The 26,226-nt window shown below is 41.8% G+C and overlaps 2 protein-coding genes across 4 annotated transcripts; one reads left to right on the top strand and one right to left on the bottom strand.

Annotated features, from left to right (window-relative positions):
* The first annotated feature begins 5,364 nt into the window (after positions 1–5,364).
* LOC126587347 (GRIP domain-containing protein RUD3-like) lies at positions 5,365–6,964 on the top strand. The gene is made up of 3 exons (XM_050252381.1): positions 5,365–5,491; positions 5,567–6,066; positions 6,140–6,964. Coding segments are annotated over exons 1-3 (1,173 nt in total). The 5' UTR covers positions 5,365–5,490; the 3' UTR covers positions 6,812–6,964.
* A 9,379-nt stretch (positions 6,965–16,343) lies between these two features.
* Positions 16,344–20,948, bottom strand: LOC126587348 (inositol-tetrakisphosphate 1-kinase 3-like). 3 transcript variants are annotated; one of them, XM_050252382.1, is made up of 10 exons: positions 20,380–20,938; positions 19,213–19,294; positions 18,950–18,982; positions 18,433–18,553; positions 18,205–18,333; positions 17,783–17,902; positions 17,515–17,691; positions 17,280–17,335; positions 17,116–17,200; positions 16,344–16,988 (listed from the first exon to the last, which is right to left on the bottom strand). In XM_050252382.1, the coding sequence occupies exons 1-10, from the start codon at positions 20,571–20,573 to the stop codon at positions 16,897–16,899; spliced, it is 1,089 nt and encodes a 362-aa protein (XP_050108339.1). In that variant the 5' UTR covers positions 20,574–20,938; the 3' UTR covers positions 16,344–16,896. The 3 variants fall into 3 exon arrangements, with proteins under 3 accessions (XP_050108339.1, XP_050108341.1, XP_050108340.1); XM_050252384.1 differs by having other exon boundaries at positions 18,241–18,333; positions 20,380–20,923; XM_050252383.1 differs by lacking the exon at positions 18,950–18,982 and having other exon boundaries at positions 20,380–20,948.
* Positions 20,949–26,226: the final 5,278 nt, after the last annotated feature.

Raw genomic sequence — 26,226 nt, 5'->3', positions numbered from 1 at the left:
AATGGAGAAGAGATGATATGAGATACTTTTGCTTTTGAAGAAGTAACTTTCCACAGGCTTATTCTTAAACTGGGCTGGAGGGTTTTCGGGTTTCCTCCAGAGTATAAGGTCGACTCAAGAATTTGAGGGTCAAAACAAGTCCATCAAATCTAGAGTACGTTCGATCCTGATGATATGAGATATTTTTGCTGTTGACAAAGTAGTGGATGTATCGGCACTTGTTCTGTTACGCTTGTCTCCACATGCTTCCTTGTATCCTTCTCACTTGTCCTATCTGTTCCTCAGGCAGATGTAGTATCTTCTTTGGAAGCATAAGATGTTGAAGATGAGCACTCGAGAGCAATGCCAGGTAAGTAATCAGGCAAGGGGTTCCAGGCAGTCAGTTCCTGATTGGAAGCTTGATTCCAAGTGCTGACTAATTGCTCTCTTTCTCCTTGTCTTGCAGATAAGAACAAGGCCAAAGGAAAAGACAGAGAAAAAGCATGATATGGGATACTCTTACTTTTAACCCTGATGATATGAGATACTCTTGCTCTGGTGTGGGTTGTTTGCAGAGGTATTATCGAGAGTAAAAAAAGCTGAGTATTTCGAGAGACTCTGCTAAGAGTGCCCTCTCGGATGTGAAGAAAAGTTGAGCATTTTTTATTTATTTTCAGGTCTGCCTGGCTGTGGAGGATGAAGGTCGACATATATAGGAGTCTCCCTAACAACAAGTAGTAGTGCTATTCCTTTACCCTTCTTGGTCATAGCAATGTAGTAAGAGCTGCAAGCTTAATGTGTTTTAACTTTGTTAGAGCACATTGAAAAAAGTGATCTGTGGTATCTGGAAAGCTGATGTTGCGTGTAAAGATTGCAGACAAGCTTTATCCAAGGATATCTGGCTCTCGAAGTTCGGAGAGCGGTGCATTCGGTTTTCGAATAAGCAATCTTGTCGAGGATCTGGCTCTTGAGATTCAGAGAACGATGCGTCTTTGATTTTTGATAAAGCAATCCTATTGGGAGTCTGACTCTTAAGATTCGAAGAGCAGTGTCTCTTCGATTTTTGAGAAAGTAATCCTGTTGGGAGTCTGGCTCTCGAGATTCGGAGGGCGGTGCCTCTTCGATTTTTGAGCACATAATCCTGTTGGGAGTCTGGCTCTCGAGATTCGGAGAGCGGTGCCTTTTCGATTTTTGAGAAAACAATCCTGTTGGGAGTTTGACTTTTGAGATTTGGAGAGCAATGTCTCTTCGATTTTTGAGAAAGTAATCCTGTTGGGAGTCTGGCTCTCGAGATTTGGAGGGCAGTGCCTCTTCGATTTTTGAGCACGTAATCCTGTTGGGAGTATGGCTCTCGAGATTCGGATTGCGGTGCCTCTTCGATTTTTGAGCAAGCAATCTTGTTGGGAGTGTTTTCTCGAATGTGAGTAAAGGTTGGGCATGTTTGCCAGTCTGTCTTGCCACAGAGCACGGAGGTTGACACACATTGGGACTTTCTAGTTATCAAGCAGTGGTGCTGTTCCTTTACCCTTGTGGGTAATAGTAGGGTAGCTGGACCTTCAAAATTTATGTGTCTAACCTTTGTCAGAGATATTTGGCAAAGTTATCTGTGGTACCCGAGGAGCTGATGTTGCGTGTGGAAAGTGGTGCCTCTTCGGAATCCGGAGAGTGGTGCCTCTTCGATTTTTGAACCAACGGCCTTGTTGCCCTTTCTTTTATAAGGGCACCAATTGTGTGCAAGAAATACATTCAGAGAGTTATTGCTTGTAGGAATTTTCCCCTTACTTCAGAGATTTATTGCACCTCATTTCTCCTTCATCATTTCTGAGAATGTTTGGCCCATCCGACCGTCGTTTTGACTTGAACTTTGGTGAAAAGGCAGCCATGCCTTCTCAAGACAACATATGGCTCCCATTCTTCTTATCCCCTACTGGTCCTCTTACCGTTGGGGACTCTGTGATGAAAAATGATATGACCGTTGCGGTGGTGGCCAAGAACATTCTCACTCCTAAAGATAACAGACTACTTTCCAAACGGTCTGAAAAGTTGGCTGTTAAGGATTCTCTGGCTCTCAGTGTTCAGTGTGCAAGTTCTGTATCTAATATGACCCAACGCCTATTTGCTCGAACCCGCCAAGTTGAATCATTGGCGGCTGAAATGATAAGTCTCAAACAGGAGATCAGAGGGCTCAAGCATGAGAATAAATAGTTGCATAGGCTCGCACATGACTATGCTACAAACATGAAGAGGAAGCTCGACCAGCTGCATGAATCTGATGGTCAGATTTTACTTGATGATCAGAGGTTTGTGGGTTTGTTTCAAAGGCATTTATTGCCTTCGTCTTCTAGGGTTGTACCGCGTAATGAATCTCCAAATGATCAACCTTTGGTGCCTCCTCCTTCTGGGGTTCTGCCTAGTACTGAGGCTCCGAATAATCACCCTCTGGTGCCTCCTCTTTCTGGGGCTCTGCCGACTGCTGAAACTTTCTCCTGAGAAACCTTTGTGAAGGCTCCCTTTTGTTTGTTTATTTTGATTCATGTATATGTATATATTTGTAACTTATCGGAGATATCAATAAACAAGTTTTTCTTCATTTCAATGTATTGTGTTAAATACACCAAGGCCTTCTTCACTAAGTTCTTTGAATTTTTCCTTTTGTTGAAGCTTGTATGTTGAATCTTTGTAAGTGAAGCATGTAGGTTGAGGTAGTGCTCCCTTAATTTCCCGAGTGAGGAAAACTTCTCGTTTGGAGACTTGAAAAATCCAAGTCACTGAGTGGTCGTGAGACTTCCGAATATCAAGGTGCTGTAGCATATGGTAGGAGTCCCCCAAGTCTCCGGGTGAGGGAGTTGACGAATGAGACATTTCCTTTCTAAGTGGTGGCGACTCCTTCTTCATATATATTTGTTATAAAAGTTGTTAGGCCCAAAGAAGAGGAGGCCTATGCTTTTTGTTTATTTTTTTTGAAATTTTTTTTTTCGAAATTTCGAAATTTTAAATTTTTGAATTTTTGAATTTTTGAATTTTTGAATTTTTGAATTTCCGAAATATATATATATATATATATATATATATATATATATATATATATTAAAGCTTTGGTGTTGAAGCTTTATAGGTGAAGCTTTGAGGTTGAAGCTTTATTGGGCACCATGAATTGATTTTGCTTCACACTATGTTGATCAAGATAGTGTGAAGCTTTTGTAGGTGAAGCTTTTGTGTTGAAGCTTTGTAGGTAAAGCTTTTGTGGGTCAAACTTTTGTAGGTGAAGCTTTTGTGGTCAAGCTTTTATAGGTGAAGCTTTTGTGGGTCAAGCTTTTGTGGGTGAAACTTTTGTGTTGAAGCTTTTGTAGGTGAAGCTTTTGAGTTGAAGCTTTGTAGGTGAAGCTTTGGAGTTAAAGCTTTTGTTGGGTACCATGAATTGATTTTGCTTCACACTATCTTGATCAAGATAGTGTGAAGCTTTTGAGAATTTGTAGTTGTCCTCCATTGATGAAGCTTTTGTGGGTGAAGCTTTTGTATTGAAGCTTGTGTAGGTGAAGCTTTGGAGTTGAAGCTTTGTAGGCGAAGCTTTGGAGTTGAAGCTTTTGTTGGGTACCATGAATTGATTTTGCTTCACACTATCTTGATCAAGATAGTGTGAAGCTTTTGAGAATTTGTAGTTGTCCTCCATTGATGAAGCTTTTGTTGGTGAAGGTTTTGTGGGTGAAGCTTTTGTGTTGAAGCTTTGTAGGCGAAGCTTTGGAGTTGAAGCTTTTGTTGGGTACCATGAATTGATTTTTCTTCACACTATCTTGATCAAGATAGTGTGAAGCTTTTGAGAATTTGTAGTTGTCCTCCATTGATGAAGCTTTTGTTGGTGAAACTTTTGTGTTGAAGCTTTGGAGTTGAAGCTTTTTTTGGGTACCATGAATTGATTTTGCTTCACACTATCTTGATCAAGATAGTGTGAAGTTTTTGAGAATTTGTAGTTGTCCTCCATTGATGAAGCTCTTGTTGGCACCATAAATTGGTTTTGCTTCACACTGTCTTGATCAAGAGTGTGTGAAGCTTTTGAAAATTATGGTTGCCTTCCATTGATGAAGCTCTTGTTGGCACCATAAATTGATGAAGCTAATGTGTTCACCTCCTCCCCCCCCCATTTTTTTGAGGGGGAGAGGGGTGCTGCAAGTGTGGAAGTTTGAAGACTTTCCATATGGGGTTTTCTCATGGTTTGAATTTTGAATTGCTTTGGCCATGTAGAACCCTATAAGAATGAGAAGTTTCCACTCTTTTCATTGTCTTCATTTGCTCATTTTGTAGTGATTTTTGGAGATAGAGTGCTCTTATAGTTGAGAGGGATTCCGGCATTGCTTTGCACTATCTTCAGGTTGGTAGTCTTCTCCACTAGATCACATGCTTTCATTCTTGTTGAATTGTTTGAGTGTTCATGTATTTGGTTGAGATAATAATGAATTGATTGAGCTTTTCTCCACGCCCTAGGAACTTCCTTATGTTTCGATCTTTCATGTGGTGATAGAGTTTGTTTTTGTTTGTTGTAGATGTCAGAGTTTGGAAGTCCTAGTGATGGGGGCTCCCCTAACTCTAACTCTAGGTTTGAGCTTGCAATGTTGGAGTCTTCAGGGCCTTTGTTGGAGTCTTGTACAAAAAATTCAAGATTGGGTGATCTTTGCAATTGCCAAGCATTAGCCAATATTGGTTCTTCCTCCTTTATGTCAGTGGGTGAGGGGCTTGTTTGTGACGCCATACCCATATTTCACTCTGAGTTCACAACAGACCATTTAGTGCAAAACTTGTTAGATAGCGAAAAACAGCTTGAGGCCCTAAGGCAGTCATGTAGTATCCCCCGTAGTGTAGGAATGCGTTTGGTGCATCATGAAGAATTGTCCTCTGAACCACCCAAGGGTCATGTTATGTTCTATATCCAGATATTATTGACTTTAGGGGTGAAGCTGCCTTTGCACCGGTGGTTGCAACGGATGTTGTCTTTCATTGGATATGCGCCTGGGCAACTCTACCCTTGTTTTTGGGATACCTTGATCGGGTTTTTTAGGTGAGCCTTCCTTTCATCAATGGCGCTACTGCTATAAGATGCGCTCGGTGAAAGCATGCACTGGGTATACCGAGTGTGCATGTCGTAGTGAGAGAGAGCGTATTGTCTTTGGTAAGAAAAAGGCGTACTGCACTTGGAAAAACCGTTGGTGCTTTCTTTAAATGATTGGGAGTATGCTAAAGATGTCACACCTGAGCGACGTGTTCCTACTCACTTCTAGACTGTAGGTTGTAATGTATCCATTGTTTGCATTATTTTCTATTTGTTGTGATTTTCTCTTGCCTCTAACATTTTTTCTTCATGTAGTGACGCAAGTGACCATCAAGCTATCTAGACGGGAGCTAGCTGACGTAGAGAAGGTGTTAAGGGTGTCCAAAGATGATAGACATTTGGGCAAGCTACGACCCTTATTTCGAAAGTACGGTTTCCAACCCCTAGTGTCGGAGTGCCAGAGACGAGAAAGTAAGTTGTGTCTTTCATTTCGCCCCCTTTTTCTTTTACAAAGTTGCATTCCTTACTTTGATTTTTCTTGTTCAGTGGAGAAAGTGGGCAAGAAAGGGGAGACTAACGCCAAGAAAGGGAAAGCACCCATGTTAGTTCCTGTAGACGACATTTTGTTTCACAAGGGAGCTCGTAAGCACCGAGTGAGGCCAACTCCTAAACCTAGGTCGCAAAAGGAGGTCCTCAAGATTGCTACCTCAAAGAAGGCTAAAACTGAGGCCATCGGGTGTGCCGCTGCCATAGTTGCAGGGGATAAGAGACGACTGTTGCCTCATCTTTCTACCATCAATCCCATATTTCCTCCAACCATGGAGTCTACTGACCAATACGGTGGCCCTAGCTGTAGCCGTAAGAGAAAGTATAAGGAAGAGGTTGGCAGCATTCATTGGAAGGACTTGAAGGTTGCCATGCAGCCACGTAGTTTTAGGTATGTCAATAATTGCCTGGCAGGACGTCGATCCACTGTTGATGAGCTTGGCGAGCCGCTAGATGAGAACGAATCAGATCGTGACTGGATGATGAGGCTATCTTCTTATGTAAGTGTTACTTTGTCATTTCTTTGCTTTATCCCTTCTTTTTCCTGGTAGTGACGATTATCTTGTCATGTAGGTCATGACCGAGTACAATGACAGATTACGAGAAGTCGAGCGGTACAAGGTAAAGTTTAAAGAGAATAAGCAGTTTGTGAATGATGCCAGAAAAATGAGCAAAGCTTTGGCTGATGCCATCCGCCTTAAGGATGAAAACTTTGAGAGTTTGAAGAGGAAGAATGGTGAGAACGTGAAGCTCAAGAAACAATTGGAAGCGACTAAGGAACAGTTGGAAACAACCATCCTTGAGGTTTCCAAGGTTAAAAAGGAGTTGGATAGTGCCTTGGTTGAGGTTTCTGGGCTGAAGAGGAGTATCCTAACTGAGAGGGATGCTGCTGTGCAGGAGTTCTTAGGTTCCCAGGCCTTTCATGATGCTTTTAGACCTCACTACATCCAAGCGGCTAATTTTGAGAAAAGGAAATGGATGGCCGTCCTTGAGCGTTACGACAATGGAAGCATTATTCGAAAGTACCGTGATAAGATGGATGAGTACCGACAAAAGGGTGAAGCCTTCGTCCTCACAGTTGATCCTAGTAGTGATGATGACTCTGATAATGAGGCTAGTATCAGTGAGCAGTCTCAGGATAGTGAGGATGATCCTAGAGATACTGATGAAGGTGGTGATGACGATGGGGTTGAAACGCAGAGTGATATTGTCAAGGGTTCAGCCTCAGATGAGGATGACTCGTAGTGCCCTCTTTTTCTGCATGTACTCTGGATGTACGAGTTTGTTGTTTGTATGGCATGTGCCATGTACTCTGGATGTACTAGTTTGTTGTTTGTGTGGCATGTGCCATGTACTCTGGATGTACTAGTTTGTTGTTTGTGTGGCTTGTGCCATGTACTCTGGATGTATGATGCGAAAAATTACTTGACACACAAATTAAACCCTCTTTTTGACAATTGTAGTATAGATGTAAGTAGGGTATCGTTCTAGGCCGGGGATTAGGAGGGATTGCTAATCTATTCCAAATTAATTTAAAAATATTAAACAAGACTCAAGGACACAAAACTAGGCTAAAAACTCTAATAACTCGAAACACACTTAGAATGACTCAAAATAATGAAAACAATCAAATTAGACACTAGGAACTGAAATGGACAGAAATTGAATTCAAAGACTAACAACAATGAAAACTAATTAAATAATATAATTTAATAATGGGGGGTTTTGGTTTTGACGAGAAATAAATTAAACTTAAATAAATTACAGAATTGACAAAAACATGAAATTAAGGTGAAATGATAAATGACGGACTAGCTAGAGGGTTCTTCTCCACACATGACACATATGCAACCTAAATTGATTTTTCAGTTGTTCTTTCAATAAATTGTAAATCTCAACACTTCAGATTAACCGTGAATAGCACTTTTTTAATCTTCAAGTTTTCCTTAAGTTATTGAATTGGACGGGAAAACGCATACAACAATTCAAAACATTCTTCAAAAGTCCCCTACGTGAAAAGCACAATAGAGATACAATCAAAGATCATTAAACTTTGTGAAAACTATAAGCATTGACGAGGCATTCGTAACTATGAAAAGCATGATACTCTTGCCAAGAATTCACTTAACGTGATTGTGACTAGCAACCTTCACTACTTGTGAATATAAGTTCATAACGATTAGGTGAAATTCACTTATATTCTAGCATCAAATTCATGCATGTAAATTAAGTATGCATCCTTAATCGACATACAAAAATAAGTTATCAATCAAGCAGTTAAGCAAATTAAATCACACTCAGAAATCACAACTGAAGGTAATCAATTCATATTACAAATATAATCATGGCTTCGAATTAACCTCTAGCCAAAATAAAATTAATTACACATTATTAAAACAAAAATAAAATAGGAGTTTGGAAAGATTAAACCGAAAGAAAGGAGAGTGCTGCGTTCTGTCTGTTCTTCCTGCGCCTTATCTCAGCTGCACACATGGCAGCTTTCCCTCCGGTTTTCTCTAGGCTGTCCTGCGAGCTCTCCCCACGTGGACTCTCATTCAAAGCTGCATGGGCAGCTCAGTTCTATCTCTCCCCACGTCCTCCTTTGTCTTGCTATCCTCACGTGGACTCTCCTTTCCTGCCCACCGTCTCTGCACAGCAGCAAGTGCTGCTTATTTCCTTTCAAGCTGCCCAAAGGCAGCTTGGCTGCTTCTTTCCGTCCCTCTCTCTCCGCGCTGTTTTTTCTACAGCTGCCACGGGGCAGCTCTCTCCTCAAGCTCTCGGTTCTCTCCCCGTTCTCACGCTCCCCGCGAGCTGCCCAAAGGCAGCTCCCCCCTCCGCTGCCCTCTATCCTCTTCTACTTTCACCCTCGTGTCTCCACGTCTTCTTCTTCTTTTCTGCACGTTCCCTGGACTCTAGCTGTCCTCACGTCCCCTCTCCCTTATTTCTGTTTTTCCGCACGTTCCCTCTGACCAGCTGCAAAGCAGCTTTCACACTGATTTCCACTCCTCCTTTTCTTTTCTATATTTTTTTCTGCCCCTCTGTCTTCCAGCTCACTGCTGCAAAGGCAGCTCCTTTCTCCTCCTTGACACGCTGCACAGCAGCTTTGTTTATTCCTGCCCAAGGCCTCATCGAGCTGCCAAGAGCAACTTCTTCTTGTATTTTCTTCTTTTCTGTTTCGGTGCACCGCCAAAGCCCCCCAGCTGCTCAGCAGCTCATTGCCCTTTTATTCCTCGGAGACCTTTATTTCTGCTGCAAAGCAGCGTTTGTTTCCCGTGCTCCCCTTGGATTCTCCTTTTTCTTCTTATTTTTCCACTGCCCAAAGGCAGCTTCCCTTATTTTATTCTTTCACGTTTTGCTGTCTCTTGGATCCCTTTTTTTTCCATTTGTTCCAGCTGCAAAGGCAGCTTCTTTATGTTTCTTTTCTTTACTCACCAACTGCAAAACACTTCAATTTTAGATATATCATATAATTTCTAATGCCATATAATTTCTAATGCATACCTAATAAATTTAGCCTAACTTCCATGACCTATAATCCGTGACATAATTCTACCAATAACCCATGACAAAATGAGAACGACTAAAGCAATTTTCGATGAATTTATTATTTAAAACTTATTTGTGCCATTTTTATTTTCTTTGCATAAACAAATCCTATAAACACAAAAATAACGTAAATAGCTCAAAATATAAGGAACTAACTAAGAAAAGACGAGTGAATTCGAAGTAAAAATATATATAAATATGATCCGATCAATGTACTAGTTTGTTGTTTGTGTGGCATGTGCCATGTACTCTGGATGTACTAGTTTGTTGTTAATTACCAAGTATTTGCACTATCATTGATGAATGCCTGGCTATGTTTGAGAAAATCCTTTGTTTAGATATAAGCCATATCTTGGATGTACTAGTTATGTCTAGTACTGTTTGTTTATTTGTATAGTCTTGTTAACATATACTTAGACTTGATTTCCTGTTAGAAGCATTCATGTTGAAGCTTTGAACCCGAGTGTTTCATTGCTAGGAATGTAAGAGGATTATGATTGAGTTGTCTAAATCACCTTTTTATTGAATTCATGCCAAATAGTCTTCGTTACATATGATGCCGAACGGCTGAAGCTTAACACTTGTACAATGTGAGTTTACTTGTAATCGTACTTCAAGTGATCAGCGTTCTATCGATGGCTAAGGGTCTTGCTATCAGAGCTTCTAAGCTTGTAGGAGCCAGGGCGACTAATGCCAACAACTTCAAACGATCCATCCCAGTTTGGACTAAGTGTTCCTTCACTCGGGACTCTGTCGCAGAGTAATCTTTTCTTCAATACCCAGTCCCCCACTTTGAAAGAACGAGGTTTGACCCTGAAGTCATAGTAGTTGGAGATGCGCTGCTTGTAGGCGACATTCCTCAAGTGAGCCTGGTTTCTGTGTTCCTCGACTGGATCTAAGTTGAGGGTAAGTTGTTTGTCATTTTCACTTTGCACATAGTTCTGAACTCGGAACGTTGCTTGCTCAAGCTCAACTGGGACAACTGCCTCTGTACCAAAGGCAAGTGAGAATGGGGTTTCTCCTGTTGATGTCCGATATGAAGTGTGGTATGACCAAAGAACTTGGGGTACAAATTCTGGCCAACAACCTTTAGCCTTATCCAAGTTGGTTTTCAAAGTTCGCTTGATTATTTTGTTGATGGCTTCAACTTGTCCATTAGACTGGGGATGAGCTGGGGAGGCAAAACATAAGTTGATGTTGAACTTAGAGCAGAACATCCTGAACTTATTATTGTGAATTGTCGCCCATTATCAGTGACTATCGCATTGGGAATGCCGAATCTGCAAAGGATGTTCTTCTATATGAAGTCTTTTATTTTTGCCTCAGTAATGGTTGCCAAGGGTTCTACTTCGGCCCACTTTGTGAAGTAGTCAACTGCAACGATTGCATAGCGGACCTTGCCCTTCCCTGCATGCATTGGGCCGATCAAATCAAGTCCCCATTGGGCGAAGGGCGAAGGGCTGATCATAGGAGTGAGCGGCTCGAGAGGGGAGTGAGGAATAGTTGCGTAGTGTTGACACTTATCACATGAGCGGGATATTTTGATGGCATCTTGGTGGAGCGTTGACTAGTAATATCCTTGGCGAAAAGCCTTGTGTGCTAGGGATCGAGATCCAGCATGATCTCCGCATACTCCTTCATGTATTTCTCGAAGAACAGTTTCCGCCTCTGCGGGCGTAAGGCATTTTAGGTATGGTAGCTTAAAACCCCGTTTGTAGAGTTGGTCATTAATGATCAAGTAACGGGTAGCCTTGTATCGAATCTGCTTAGCTTGGACTTTGTTATTTGGAAGGGTGCCATGAGCAAGGAATCTATAAATCGGGGTAATCCAACTATCCCCCTGTTGTAAGTTGCACACTTCCGCAGCCATGGTGCTTGGTGCTGCCAACAATTCGACCTGAATTTTTCTCCCAATCTTGTCTTCCACCGCTAAGGCGAGGCTAGCCAAAGCATCTGCATGACTGTTTGCTGCTCGAGGAATTTGGGTGATTCAGTAGTGGAAGTGCTTGAGCAACAATTGTGTTTGTGCCAGATATGCTGCTATTGAGCTATCCTTAGCGTCAAAGTTGTTGGTGACCTGGTTAACCACCAATTGGGAGTCACTGAAGATATCAATTCGTTTAACCCCAAGGTGTTTGGCCAAACGTAAGCCTGCTAGGAGGGCTTCATATTCGGCCTCATTGTTTGACACCTTGAATTTGAAACGAAGAGCATACTCCATCGCCACTTTGTCAGGGGTCGTAAGGACTAGTCCTGCTTCACAACCTTGTGGTTAGACGAGCCATCAACATATAGACTCCATGCTGGGGCTGTTAGTTATATTTTCTGAGATTCCGAGGGTAATGAAACCACTTCTTTAGGCGTAGAAACAATGTCAACGGGATATGTGAAGTCGGCGATGAAGTCTGCCACTGCTTGGCCCTTCTCAGTTGGCTTTGGTTGGTATGTGATGTTAAACTCACCCAATGCTATCGCCCATTTGATCATTCGCCCGGAAGTGTCAGGACTTTGGAGTATCTATTGAAGAGGATGATTGGTAAGCACGATGATGGAGTATGCTTGGAAATAAGGGCGAAGTTTTCGAGCAGATATGACCAATTCTAGAGCCAATTTCTCAATGTTGGAGTATCATGTCTCCGCATCTTGTAAGGCCTTGCTAGCGTAGTAGACAGGCCGTTCGACATTATCATCATTTCGAATGAGAACGGAGCTTACTGCTGAAGCCGATACCGACAGATAGATAATGAGAGTGTCACCAACCTCAGGTTTGGAGAGCAGATGGGCTTTACTCATGTAGTCTTTGAGGTTCTTGAATGCCTCAGCACATTCATCAGTCCATGTAATGTACTTCTTACTTCCCTTAAGTGCTTTGAAGAAATGAGCAAATCTGTCTGTGGCCTTAGAGATAAACCTAGTTAAGGCTGCCACCTTGCCAGTAAGGTTTTTGATGTCTTTTGAAGTTACCGGTTCCTTCATGTCGAGGATTGCTTTGATCTTCTCGGGGTTAGCCTCAATGCCTCGCTGGCTTATCATGAAGCCTAAGAATTTGCCAGAGCCTACACCGAATGCACATTTGTTGGGGTTCAACCTCATTCGATACCTCTTCAGAATGGTGAAAGTTTCAGATAGGTTGGTGATGTGTTGGTCAGCATGTTTGCTCTTGACTAGCATATCATCAACGTAAACTTCCATGCTCTTCCCAATCTGTTCGGTGAACATTGAATTGACCAGTCTCTGATAAGTTGCTCCTGCATTCTTGAGGCCGAAGGGCATGACTTTATAGCAATATAGTCCCCTGTCAGTAGTGAATGCTGTGTGTTCTTGGTCTGGAGGGTTCATGAGGATTTGGTTGTATCCTAAGTAAGCATCCATGAAGCTCAAAAGTTCACACCCTGCCGTAGAGTCTATAAGTCTGTCTATGAGAGGAAGAGGAAAGCTATCATTCGGGCATCCTTTGTTTAGGTTGGTGTAATCGACACACATTCTCCACAAGACCTTTTGGAGCAAGAGACTTTCCTTGGTCGGATTCTTCTTAAGAAGGACAGCATTTGCCACCCACTTTAGATAATTGATTTCGCGGATGAAGCCTATGCCTTTGAGTTTTTCAACTTCTACCTTCATTGCCTCGTATCGTTCAACGTCATAAGATCTTCGCTTTTGTCTCACTGGCTTGGTCTTGGGGTCAATACTTAAACTATGACAGATGATACCTGGCATGTCCTCGTATGACCAGGCGAAGACCATAGTGTTCTCTTGCAAAAAAGAGATCAATGCCAACCGAATGGGTGGTGATAAGGTGATGCCAATTTTCACCATGCAATCTGGATAATCTTTTGAGATAGAGACCTTCTCCAACTCTTCAGCAGGTTATGCTTGCTGGGTGAAAGAGTCATCTCGAAGATCGTCGGGTTGACTGTTGCCACTGTGAAGATCCAAGTTGGCTTCGTCTGGGCTGGTCTTTATGACTTGGTCATGTATAGAAAAGGTTTCCTTGGGCACAGACAGGTGCTGTTGTTTGACCAAAGTGTTGTAACATGATCGTGCACTAAGTTGATCTCCTCTGATGTAACCATTGCCATAGGGGGTTGGAAATTTCATCAACAACATATGTGTGGATACCATGGCCTTGAGATCATTGATGCCTGTGAGTTCGAAGATGACATTGTATGCCGTTGGGCAATCAACCACCAGGAAGTTGGTAGCTGTGTAAGGACCTGTACCAATGGTGAAAGGTAAGTGTATGCTCTCCAAAGGTTGCACGATATCACCGAAGAAGCTTATTAGAGGGGAAATCGAGCGATCGAGCAAGTGTTCAACTACATTAAGTGCCCTGAAAGCTTCATCAAACATGATATTGACCGAAGCCCCCATGTTTACCAGGATTCGTCGTACTTCAAAGTTGGCTATGTGAGCTTCTACAATAAGTGGGTCGTTGTGAAGGTAGATGATACCTCTTTCTTCCTCAGGGTAGAAACATATTGGATCCCAGTTAGGCTTTTGATACTTACCTCTCTTGATGTCTTCCACGTGAAACACTTGGTGGCCAGACCTTAAAGCTCGTTCACCATTTTTCATGGCCCTGTTGGAAGATTTAGATATGGGTGTGCCCCCACTTATGGAATATATCACATTCACCTGGCATTGGTTACGGTTACCCCTTGGATGGTGAAGGAGGAATTGATCAATTTTTCCTTCACGTGCCAAAGCTTTAATATGATCACGAAGGGTGATACATTTCTCGCCATCATGGCCGTTATGCTCGTGGTAGCAGCAAAACGTGCCCGTGTTCTTTGTGGGCTTGTAATCCGAGTGCCTCGGCTTTGGCTTCAGTATCAGGTGTGCTATGCTAGGGTAAATGGCCACGCATGTGGCGTTCAAAGGTGTGTATGCCTCATACCTCGGGGTAGGGGCTGTCTTGACACATGCTTGACCCACTTTGTTGACTGCTTGGGGTCAGGGATTATCATGGCGATACCCTTGGTTATCGCGGTAGTGTCCCTTACTCCTTTTACTAAAATGAGACTGGTGAGGATGTAAATCTTTCCTTTTGCCCTGAGATTGATATGTCTGTTGAGTTGGCAAAGTATTAAGTAAGGCATGGGGAGGCGCCGCTGCCGTTTGGAAGGTCGATGTCTTCTCATTTGGTTGGATCTGGCTTCCACTCCCTACTTGCTGATAAAGGGTGGTTGTGGGGGGTTTCCCTTGATATGTCCTTGCCTCAGCGGAGGCATGGTTGTAAGCCTGTGCCATCGGCTCATAGTAAGTCTTCCAAGTGTTGGCATTTATCATGTACTTGAAAAAACAATCACGTAAGCCTGCCGTGAAGGCCTTGAGGGCGGTCTTGTCATATGCCTCAGCGCAGCGAGAATACTCATGGCTGAAACGACCGGCATACTCTCGTAGTGACTTGTTCGGCTTTTGGCGAATAGTGTACAAGTCATCTGCTGAATGTAAGCGATCGGTCTGGAAGATGTGTTGAGAGACAAACAGTTTCCTCAGTTCCTCAAATGAGTCTACTGTCTCAGGTGGAAGACGACAATACCAATTTAGAGCTCCGCCAGAGAAGGTGGATGGGAAGAGAAGACATCGCTCTTCGTCGGTGTGCATCCGATATGCCATAGTGGACTAAAAGAGGTTAATGTGTTCAATTAGGTCTTCCCTTCCAGTATAGAGTTGTAAACCAAGCTTTTGTTTTGTCTTTGCTTGAAGGGGGTGTCGAGGATCCTCCTTGTGAGAGGGCCAGACCTGGGTTGGTTCCAGTCAGGTATCTCAGCCTGACGTTAGGCCTTCAACTTGTTTACTTCCTCAAGGAGCTATAGGACAATAGGGTCCTGAGTGAAGTCATGTACCACTGGGATTTTCTTTCGTAAGTCTCCATCGCCTCTTGGAAGTAGGAAAGTTTGAGCAAAGGCGTGTGATTTTTCCTTGGACTCGCCGTACTGACTTCTAGGGCGAGTCTGTGGGAATACCTCAGAGTCCTCTGTACCTTCATGTTCCTCTGGGACCTGTCGTTCCTTCCTTAGATTGGCAGCTGGCCTGGGTTGTGGGAAGGGACCGAGTCTTTCAGAAACCCTTGGGTCATTGATCTTCGAGCATATGTGGATGGGATTCTCTCGATGTTGCTTTAGGAAGTCTCGGCAGTCACGATAAACGGCTTTCGATCCTTGCAACCCTTCTGCAATGAGGTGTCTTCCTCCACTTCTCCTGCTTCAGGTCGAAGCAGCTGGGTTGAGAGATGTCTTATGTTGATCAATGTTTTGATGATTAGCTCGCTCTCATCAGGGATACCCATGTGAAGGAAGGTGACCCTCCGTGTTGGAAGGCACCCAGATGATGGTTGATGTCCACAAGGGCAACGAGCTCGCGTGTTTGAGTATGCCTAGTTTCGTGGAGCGTCTCAAATAGCTTCTCATACTGCTCCTGAAGGACCTCATTCTTCATTGCTATCTTGTTGTTATGAGCTTTCAGCTTATCGACTTTAGCTTGGAGAGCAACCCTCTTTCCTTCCTTCTTTCGTTGCTTCGCACTAGGTGCAAGATGGGTGTCATTCTGTGTGTTGTGGCTTCCTTCGCACCCCATGTTGGAGAGGGGTGCCTGGTCAAAAGAGAGTGTACGAATGGTGGAAACCAGCTTGACAAAGCTGAAGAGAGTGGGAATAAGTGTCGTTCCCACAGACGGCGCCAAATGTTGATGCACAAAACTAGTGAGGACTTTGGTACAACAGAAAGTGTTAAGTTTGTGACCTTCACTAGATTGCTTCGGTCACTAGTGTGGATAAGTATGTAAATGGATGGAGACAGGGAAGCAAGCCCAAGATGTACGTGGTTCACCCAGATTGGCTACGTCCACGAAGTAGATGAGTTCTCATTAATTGTGAAGGGTTTACACAAGTACATAGGTTCAAGATCTCCTTTAGTGAGTACAAGTGAATGATTTAGTACAAATGACATTAGGAAATATTGTGAGAGAATGATCTCTATTTATAGAAGAAAGTTTCTAGTTTCATTCTGACATTGACACGTATCGTGTCGTAATTGGCTTCTGATGTTGACACCTGTCTCGCTATGATTGGCTTCTGATGTCGACACGTGTCACGCTGTAATTGGCCTCCTGGCCTCTTGGTTGGAGGGAAACTCTTTTGGGTCCTTGACGGTATAACGTTGACCGGTGCTCAGTAGTTTCGAGATTGATTAAGTATGGTACAAACAATCTCGATTGAATTCTGATCATGTTAATCAAATTTCCAAATCTTTTCCACTTCAAAAATCAATCAGTAAAGTACAAGTATTATATACCAAATTCATGTAAGAAACCTAGTGACAGAGAAGTGGGAGTGGGAAGAGGGGCAATGGGATGAGAAAACATCTAATTAATTGACTCGAATCGGAAAGTAAATTTTCGGACGAAGAGTAGAAGGAGATGACAACGCAGCTTCTCTTATTCGTCTGTTATTGAATTTGCTTTATAACACAGACAGTTCCGGTAGATGGGGCGGTGTCGCCAGGCCGAATCCTTTACGAGAAATGCCCCACATGAAATCGAATTTTACACGTACAGGAGAGACATTTGATACTTCTAAGCCCAGCAACAACATAAAATATCACAAGTTTTTATAGGCCTTGGACAGCAAGAACGTTCTGTACAGGGGAGTGTTACTTGAGCAAGGGGCATTTCGTACCAATCGGTAATTAAAGAAGCCAAAGCAAGATGCGAATGTCCTCAAATTCCAAGGAGGCCTACATCTGTCTGCGCGAAACATCATATACAGTGGGTACTTGCACTGGTTACGCAGCGAGTCTTTTCTTATGCTGGCTCTGCACAAGGCTTAGTAGGAAATCTGTAAATATGTGCTCATAGTCTGGCATTTTGCCGTAACCTGTAATTCGTTCAAAACATTCAATACACAGCATGGATACTTTGCAACGGTCAACATACAGTAGGTTAGGTGACGTGATACAGATATTTGCGAGGATATAGAGTAAATGCAAACAAACTGTACTTGCCTGGAAAGTAGTTGATGTCAATGACATAAAAAACATCCTTTGTCCCATGCTCTCGAATCATATCAACATTGAATAGCCGAAGGCCCTAGAAAAAGTCGAGTCTTAACTTCTACCATTGCACAACGAGAGAGAGAGAGAGAGAGAGAGAGAGAGAGAGAGGTTACCAATCGTTGGCGGAGCTCCCTTGCAAGGTTCTCTAACAAAGGCCGTTGAGGAAGTTCTGCAACAATGATGCCATTTTTAAGTAAGGGGTCCAAGGACCAATAAGGTAGTTTTAGCAACGTATCATTGAAACAGCATTTTGCAAACAGCAAGGAAAATCATACAAGTTGGAAGAAAACAGGGAAAAAGCTTTTTATTATAACAACCAATATATTAAACATTTTTAAAGGGTTTTACCAGCAACACTAGGGTCAAGGTCTGCATCGTCTGCTGAAGCCGCAGCACATGAAACCCTTGGGAAACGGAAGACACCAGCAAGCTTTTCTAGTTCACGTTTACTGATATTGGGAAGAGAGAAACGCCTTACAACCTTTATGGCTTCCCCAACGATATAAACTTTAAAGAGAACACCACCTACAATGCGGCAAACAAGAGGTAGAAAAAGTATAACTAACAATGTGGTTGAAAAAGAAATAGTAATCAAGTACCAGTTACCACATTATACCGTGATTTACAAACTCCTGCAGGACCAAGGGAGGTTCGAGTTCTGAGAGGGAGCATTGGTCGTAAGCAAGAAATAGTTCATGTGACTTGGCACTACCATCCACAACCAGTGGTTTGACAACTGAAATACAAAATAAACAGAGGTCAATAGTTGAAGTATCCAAGTCGGGATTCATCAGTCTGCAATAGCTGACAACAAAGCTCCCCTACCAAATTGTTCAAAGAAGCCTGCCTCCTGCCAATCATTATGACTATACATACCATGAAAACGTTAGCCATGGAAATCCAGAGGATCTCCAGGCTATATCAATAAATCCTTGTGTGACCATCACGTTGGTATGTAGATGCCATAATCGGTTTCATTCAGAGGAGGAAACTGTGTCCTAACACTAAAAGAAAAAACCAATGCCCCTGAAAACATACCCAAAACACACGAGAAGAAGGATAAATTAACTCTACCCAGAGGCAATTTTAGCCCAGCTTTATCAACTTCATTTGGAATAGATGATGGATCTTTAGTGACAATCAACTGCTTTGGAACACCAACCTTGCCTATAGGAACCAAAATGAAAACTGGTCAGAAAATCTAAACACAACTTTTCCTGTATACAATCCACAGTTTTCATAAGGAGTAAATGAGAAAAAAAATACCATAGCAGTCAGACAAGTTTAGATCAGCCACTTCCTGAAGCATGGACTGCCGGTTGTATAGATGTTCTACTGAATTTGGGGGATCAAGAACAGTTACTTCTGGATGTTTTTGTCTGTAATCCTACAAAGGAAAGGCTGGGAAAGTAAACACCAACAACAGACAGATAAACTCCCAGGACTTTGCTCAGGTGGTTTAATGGGGAAGATGAGATTGACTTTTCATGAATAAAGGATAGACCAAAAGAAAACTGGTATGTTGTACTTGGCCTGAGGATCTACAAATTTTAACCAGAACCTGCATTTTAAACAACAATGGAGTTCCTAGTCTCCAACTCACTGCATTCATAACATCTTTTAAACCATCTCACAAACAATATTCCAGCACTAATACAAAGCAACCTTTTATATCATTCACAAGTACATACAGCAAAAAAAGTGCAGCACCACAAGTTCATTTCCAATACAAGACAAAGGAGAAGGAAGACAAGAAAGCATTTTGGAGTTTGTATGGACAAACCTCAATAACCTCGGACCACTCTTTTCCCGACAACTGGAAGGAACTAAGTTTTGTCAGATATATTAAATATGGTATATACTTATCAAAATACAACGAACAAATTAATTAGTAAAACAAAAGGGGAGGGGGATATTGAATGGCATGATCAACGAATCCAAATCATACAACCAGAGGCAGCCTTTAACTAGAAAAAATGCTTTTAAATTTGGAAAAACTGTCACAAGTGAGAACCAAAGGGTCTAAAAGAACATATGAGCACTCACCTTATGCAAAACAACATCAAAGGGTCCTTGATCTGAAAGTGGCTTGTTTACATCAATTGCAATGAAGAAGATCCCCTTATTCCTGCACCCCAGAAATGTTTTACTAAATCGAGTGTCCAATCAGTTTGCACCAGTTTCAAAACTTGGGTTCAGCGGCGTAAAAATTATAATAATGACAAAATAAAAAATAAAAAAACCAACACACCAAAGAACCATTCCAAAGATGTGAAAGGGCAGGAGGTAGCTAGAAAATCCTTTCAATTATGATGCCAAAATTATGAGTTAAAACTCAAACACTTTAAGATAAATTTATCACGTAACTGAAGGACGTAGGTAATATCTTTGCAGTCCTATACTTTCTACAAGGTTTGAAAATGTACAAATATCAATTCAAGCTTATGGCTGCTACTCGTCAAGAGTCTGACTCTCAAGCACAAGTAACAATCTGCAGTAGCAAACCTGTTTATGTGCAGCTCATCTCTACACAAACAGGTAAGTTTCAAATCATTCAACCACAAATGTAAAGGCACCTAAAAGAAGGGGCAAATTGTCCACCCCACTTAGTCCCAAATTCATATGTGCAATTACATAGGGATGAAGGACAAGATTGTAAATAAGTACTCTAAGTAAGACAGAAGTGGGAAAATCATTATTGTTTTTAGAAGTTTTTGGAAAACAGAAGCAAGCACCAAGAATTGACTTTGGGTTCCTCTTAACCCCCAAAATGGTATATGTGATGGAATATTCCCCCCATTTGTCTCAGTCAGAAACACCAAACACCAAGATTCCAAAACCCACTGGAGAAGAAGCTTGGATGGAAAAGCCAAGCAAAACACACTTTTCCCTTTGATCAATATTGCCAAAGCTTAAAACAATATAGACAAAAACATCCATATCCCCCTCCAATCACACACCCACTGCAACCCAAAAAAAGCCACTCTCTTTTTCCTTTGTTTCTTCTTTTATGCTCATAAAATCAAAGACATACAAACTGAAACTAGAAAACAAGAGATACCCACACATAAGGAAACTACACAACAAAACCTCACAAAGCTTCAAAATTTCACATACATACAAATATATAGTTATATATATATGCAAACACATGATAAGAATGTGTAGTGTGTGCAATTGGTAAAAAGATTTGTGGGTTCTTATACAACATACCTAGCCAAGACAACGAGTTTGGGCTGCAAGAAGCTCTTCTTCTTCTTGGAGGTCAAGGCGTACCCGACGACGAGTTTTGGAGGCAGAGAAATCCCAACGCTGCCGATTGAATTCAATTCTCTCTCATTTTCTCCATTCTCCTCCCCCTCCGCTCTTCCGTCGTAGCACGGAGGAAGCTCGCCGTTCAGCCTCATTTCGGCACCAAATCAAAATCCGAAAGAACCCCAATTCAGAAATCGATTCACGCGTTTCAAATTCCCAATCTTTTCCAGGAAATGAAAATCCAAATACGAATCCGGAAGCGGGAAGAACAGGGACGGACAGATATAGATAGATTGGAGTGAGGAACAATTGGTTTGCTTGTCCCTGTCTCAGACCAAGGTTTTATCTCTTGTATATATATAAAATGGGCGTCTGCACGCGACTATATATAGATGCGCGAATGGCGTCGTGTGAGGTGGATCCTACTGCGGAGACTAGTTAACGAACGGATCAGATGCTCCACGCGGACGCGTGCGCGTGCGCGAGTGGGTTGTGGGAATGGTGTTCGTGCTACAGTGAGAGTAAAATGAGGGAGGAAATGGAGGAGGAAGGAGTGGATATTGCGAGGGAATATTCAATTTGCAGGCGACACACGAGAGAGATACGCCTCATTAGTCACTCACTGTGTGTGCGTAAATTATAATATTTCTTCTTTTTGAACATGACTAACAGTGGGTAGGGATGGGCAAATATCCATTGGTCATGGATAACTGCGGTTACCCACCTATTTAAATTAAACAGTTATGGTTATGGATAACCGTTTAAATAAATAAATGGTTATGGGTATAACTGTTTACCCGCGAAATTTAAATAGACGGTTATGGGTATTAACCACGGTTATAAACGGGTAATCATTTACCCATTTATTTTATATATGTAAAATTAACACAAATCATGTTCCCTATCGGATAAAACTTAGATCAATGCTATTAACTATAGTGCATGATTTATGTAGCATAAAACCTATATGATGTGCTCAATAACCTATATTTCTATTGCTCCAATTTTTAATACAAGCCTACAAAGCATAAAACCTTTTTGGCAAGCCACACACTGTTTGGCACTCACCAACATGTATCATTTTATTTTTTACACTATGCTAATTACAAGTGCATATTGATTATGTCTGTAACATATATATGCTTATATGTCGAGACATAGCTATCACGGTTTTACATGAAATATCGTCCGTAAACTCTTATTTCAATTATTGGAAAGGTATAAGAACTTAAAAAATTAAAATACGAAAATGTATTATGAATATACCTATAACGGTGTATAATTGTCAAAAAGAAAACAAATTTTTTTTTTTAAATTTTCAAGTTGTTAAAAAACATGTAGACGGGTGAAAAAGGGGAAATGGTAAAAAAAAAAAAAAAAAAAGGGTTAAAAATGGTAAATGGGTAAACCGGTATTAAACGGTTATGATTAAATGGGTATGTGGTTATGGGTATAGTTAACCGTTTATAAACGGTTATGGGTATGGGTTTAACCATTTAGGCAATTATCCAACGGGTAAACGGTTATGCGGGTATGAGCATAAACGGTTATGGGTAAATAACTGTGGTTACCTGCCCGCTATAACCATTGCACATCCCTAATCGTGGGTTTGTCACGGTAGTTTATCTTTTGGTAATAGGAAATATTCATAGAAACATTTCAGACTCCTTTAACAATTATCGTGCGGATCATTAGCTTTAGAAATCAAACTTATAATATGCCGTGTTCTAAAATTCGTCCTTAACAACAGGACCACTCTACGGTGGTTGTAATAATTATAATATTTAAATATAAATAAAAATTTAATAAATATGATTTATGGGAATTGGCCAAACGCTCGTTTTCCCTGTAAGTGCTCTTTATTTTTTTTATTTTTTTTATGCTTTTGCAGAGGAATCGACAAAACATCGGATTCTCGGTGGAAATCTGTTATTGTATATGGTATGTGAATGGAACTACTTACTATCGTGACCAATGATCATTAATTGAATAGATTCATATTTAAATGTAGGATTAGTTAATTCGGATTCATATTTAAATGTCAATTGCTTTACTTTAATGCAAAATGTTGATGCACAAAATCAGCGAGGATTTTGGTACAACAGAAAGTGTTAAGTTTGTGACCTTCGCTAGATTGCTTCGGTCACTAGTGTGGATAAGTAAGTAAATAGATAGGGACAGGGAAGCAAACACAAGATGTACGTGGTTCACCCAGATTGGCTATGTCCACGGAGTAGAGGAGTTCTCATTAATTGTGAAAGGTTTACACAAGTACATAGGTTCAAGCTCTCATTTAGTGAGTACTAGTGAATGATTTAGTACAAATGACATTAGGAAATATTGTGAGAGAATGATCTCTATTTATAGAAGAGAGTTTCTAGTTTCATTCTGACTTTGACATGTGTTGTGTTGTGATTGGCTTCTGATGTTGACACATGTCGCGCTATGATTGGCTTCTGATGTCGACACGTGTCACGCTGTGATTGACCTCCTGGTTGGAGGGAAACTCTTCTGGGTCCTTGATGGTATAACATTGACCGATGCTCAGTAGTTTTGAGGATTGGTCAAGTATAGTACAAACAGTGCTCCCCTAAGTTCCCGAGTAAGGGAAGCTTCTCGGTTGGGGACTTGCAAGATCCAAGCCATTGAGTAATCACGAAACTTCTAAATACCGAAGTGTGGTATCATTTTCACTTGCCTTATCTGTCTCATACGTAGATGTGACATCTTCTCTGGAAGTACTTTTCCTCCATCCAGGAGTGGTATCTTTAACCGATGAAGATGCACAAGGTAATGTATCAATTTCACTTGAAACTTACTTGTAGTTTCGGGCTTGGTCAAGTGCGATACAAAACCCTATAGTAAGAGTCCCCCAAGTCGCCGAGCTAGGAGATTTACCGAAGGAGGTAACAGACAAGGTAAGCAATCAGACTTCTAAGCAAGCAACCTGGATCGGAGGTTCGACTTCGGCTTCCGGTTGATTGTTCTCCTTCTCCTTGTGTCGTAAACAGCAACAAGGATAAAGAGAAGCAAATGGAGAAGATATGATATGAGATACTTTTGCTTTTGAAGAAGTAACTTTCCACAAGCGTATTCTTGAACTGGGCTGGAGGGTTTTCTGGTTTCCTCTAGAGTATAAGGCCGACTTAAGAATTTGAGGGTCAAAACAAGTCCACCAAATCTAGAGTATGTTCGACCGTGATGATATAGGATACTTTTGCTATTGACAAAGTAATGGATGTATCGACACGTGTTCTGTTACGCTTGTCTCCACATGCTTCCTTGTATCCTTCTCACTTGCCCTATCTGTTCCTCAGGCAGATGTGGTATCTTCTCTGGAAGCATAAGATGTTGAAGATGAGTACTCGAAAGCACTGCCAGGTAAGTAATCAGGCAAAGGGTTCGAGGCAGAAGCTTGATTCCAAGTGCTGACTGATTGCTCTCTTTCTCCTTGTCTTGCAAGTAAGAACAAGGCCAAAGGAAAAGACAGGGAAAAAGCATGATATGGGATACTCTTGCTTTTAACCCTGGTGATATGAGATACTCCTGCTCTGGTGTGGCTTGTTTGCAGAGGTATTATCGGGAGGAAAAGAAGTTGAGTACTTCGAGAGACTCTGCTGAGAGTGCCCTCTCGAATGTGAAGAAAAGTTAAGCATTTTTTTATTTGCAGGTCTGCCTGGCTGTGGAGGATGAAGGTCGACATATAGGAGTCTCCCTAACAACAAGTAGTAGTGCTATTCCTTTATCCTTCTTGGTCATAGCAATGTAGTGGGAGATGCAAGCTTCACGTGTTTTAACTTTGTCAGAGCATTTTGAAAAGTTGATGTTGCGTATGAAAATTGCAGACAAGCTTTATCCAAGGAAATCAGGCACTCGAAGTTCGGAGAGCGGTGCCTCTTCGGTTTTCGAACAAGCAATCCTGTCGGGGATCTGACTCTCAAGATTCAAAGAACGGTGCCTCTTCAATTTTTGAGAAAGCAATCCTGTTGAGGGTCTGACTCTTGAGATTCGGAGAGTAGTGTCTCTTCGATTTTTGAGAAAGTAATCCTGTTGGGAGTCTGACTCTCTAAATTCGGAGGGCGGTGCCTCTTCGATTTTTTAGCACGTAATCCCGTTAGGAGTCTGGCTCTCGAGATTCGGATAGCGGTGCCTCTTTGATTTTTGAGAAAACAATCCTGTTGGGAGTCTGACTCTTGAGATTCGGAAAGCAGTATCTCTTCAATTTTTGAGAAAGTAATCCTGTTGGGAGTCTGGCTCTTGAGATTCAGAGGGCAGTGTCTCTTTGATTTTTGAGAAAGTAATCCTGTTGGAAGTCTGGCTCTCGAGATTCGGAGGGCGGTGTCTCTTCGATTTTTGAGCACGTAATCCTATTGGGAGTCTGGCTCTCGAGATTCGGAGAGCGGTGCCTCTTCGATTTTTGAGCATGCAATCTTGTTGGGCGTGTTTTCTCGAATGTGAGTAAAGGTTGGGCATTTTTGCTAGTTTGCCTTGCCATTGAGCACGGAGGTTGACACACATTGGGACTTTCTAGTTATCAAGCAGTGGTGCTGTTCCTTTACCCTTGTGGGTAATAGTAAGGTAGCTGGACCTTCAAAATTTATGCGTCTAAACTTTGTCAGAGATCTTTGGCAAAGTTATCTGTGGTACCCGAGGAGCTGATGTTGTGTGTGGAAAGTGGTGCCTCTTTGGAATCCGGAGAGTGGTGCCTCTTCGATTTTTGAACCAACGGCCCTGTTGCCATTTTCTTTTATAAGGGCACCAATTGTGTGCAAGGAATACATTCAGAAAGTTATTGCTTGTAGGAATTTTCCCCTTACTTCAGAGATTTATTGCACCTCATTTATCCTTCATCATTTCTGAGAATGTCTGGCCCATCCGACCGTCGTTTTGACTTGAACTTTGGTGAAGAGGCAGCCATGCCTTCTCAAGACAACATATGCGCCCATCTTTCTTATCCCCTACTGGTCCTCTTACCGTTGGGGACTCTGTGATGAAAAATGATATGACCGCTGCGGTGGTGGCCAAGAACCTTCTCACTCCTAAAGATAACAGACTACTTTCCAAACGGTCTGATGAGTTGGCTGTTAAGGATTCTTTGGCTCTCAGTGTTCAGTGTGCAGGTTCTGTGTCTACTATGGCCCAACGCCTATTTGCTTGAACCCACCAAGTTGAATCATTGGAGGCTGAAGTGATAAGTCTCAAATAGGAGATCAGAAGGCTCCAGCATGAGAATAAACAGTTGCACAGGCTCGCACATGACTATGCTACAAACATGAAGAGGAAGCTCGACCAGCTGCAGGAATCTGATGGTCAGATTTTACTTGATCATCAGAGGTTTGTGGGTTTGTTCCAAAGGCATTTATTGCCTTCGTCTTTTGGGGTTGTACTTCGTAATGAAGCTCCAAATTATCAATCTTTGGTGCCTCCTCCTTCTGGGGTTCTGCCTAGTACTGAGGCTCCAAATAATCACCCTCTGGTGCCTCCTCTTTCTAGGGCTCTGCCGACTGCTGAGACTTCTCCTGAGCAACATTTGTGAAGGCTCCCTCTTGTTTGTTTATTTTTATTCATGTATATGTACATATTTGTAACTTATCGGAGATATCCATAAACAAGCTTTGCTTCATTTCAACATATTGTATTAAATACACCAAGGCCTTCTTCACTAAGTTCTTTGAATTTTTCCTTTTGTTGAAACTTGTATGTTGAAGCTTTGTGAGTGAAACATGTAGGTTGAGGTAGTGCTCCCTTAATTTCCTGAGTGAAGAAAACTTCTCGTTTGGAGACTTGAAAAATCCAAGTCATTGA

The sequence above is a fragment of the Malus sylvestris genome, chromosome 10, assembly GCF_916048215.2.
Source record: "Malus sylvestris chromosome 10, drMalSylv7.2, whole genome shotgun sequence".
Lineage (NCBI taxonomy): Eukaryota > Viridiplantae > Streptophyta > Magnoliopsida > Rosales > Rosaceae > Malus > Malus sylvestris.
This window is presented reverse-complemented; position numbering and strand designations above follow the sequence as displayed.

Coding starts and splice junctions, on each gene's coding strand:
- LOC126587347 (XM_050252381.1), top strand. Junction 6,067..6,139: donor TGATGAGGCTATCTTCTTAT/GTAAGTGTTACT, acceptor CTTGTCATGTAG/GTCATGACCGAGTACAATGA.
- LOC126587348 (XM_050252382.1), bottom strand. CDS start 20,573: ATGAGGCTGAACGGCGAGCTTCCTCCGTGCTACGACGGAAGAGCGGAG. Junction 17,692..17,782: donor GCAGGAGTTTGTAAATCACG/GTATAATGTGGT, acceptor GCCGCATTGTAG/GTGGTGTTCTCTTTAAAGTT. Junction 16,989..17,115: donor TGACATCAACTACTTTCCAG/GCAAGTACAGTT, acceptor AACGAATTACAG/GTTACGGCAAAATGCCAGAC.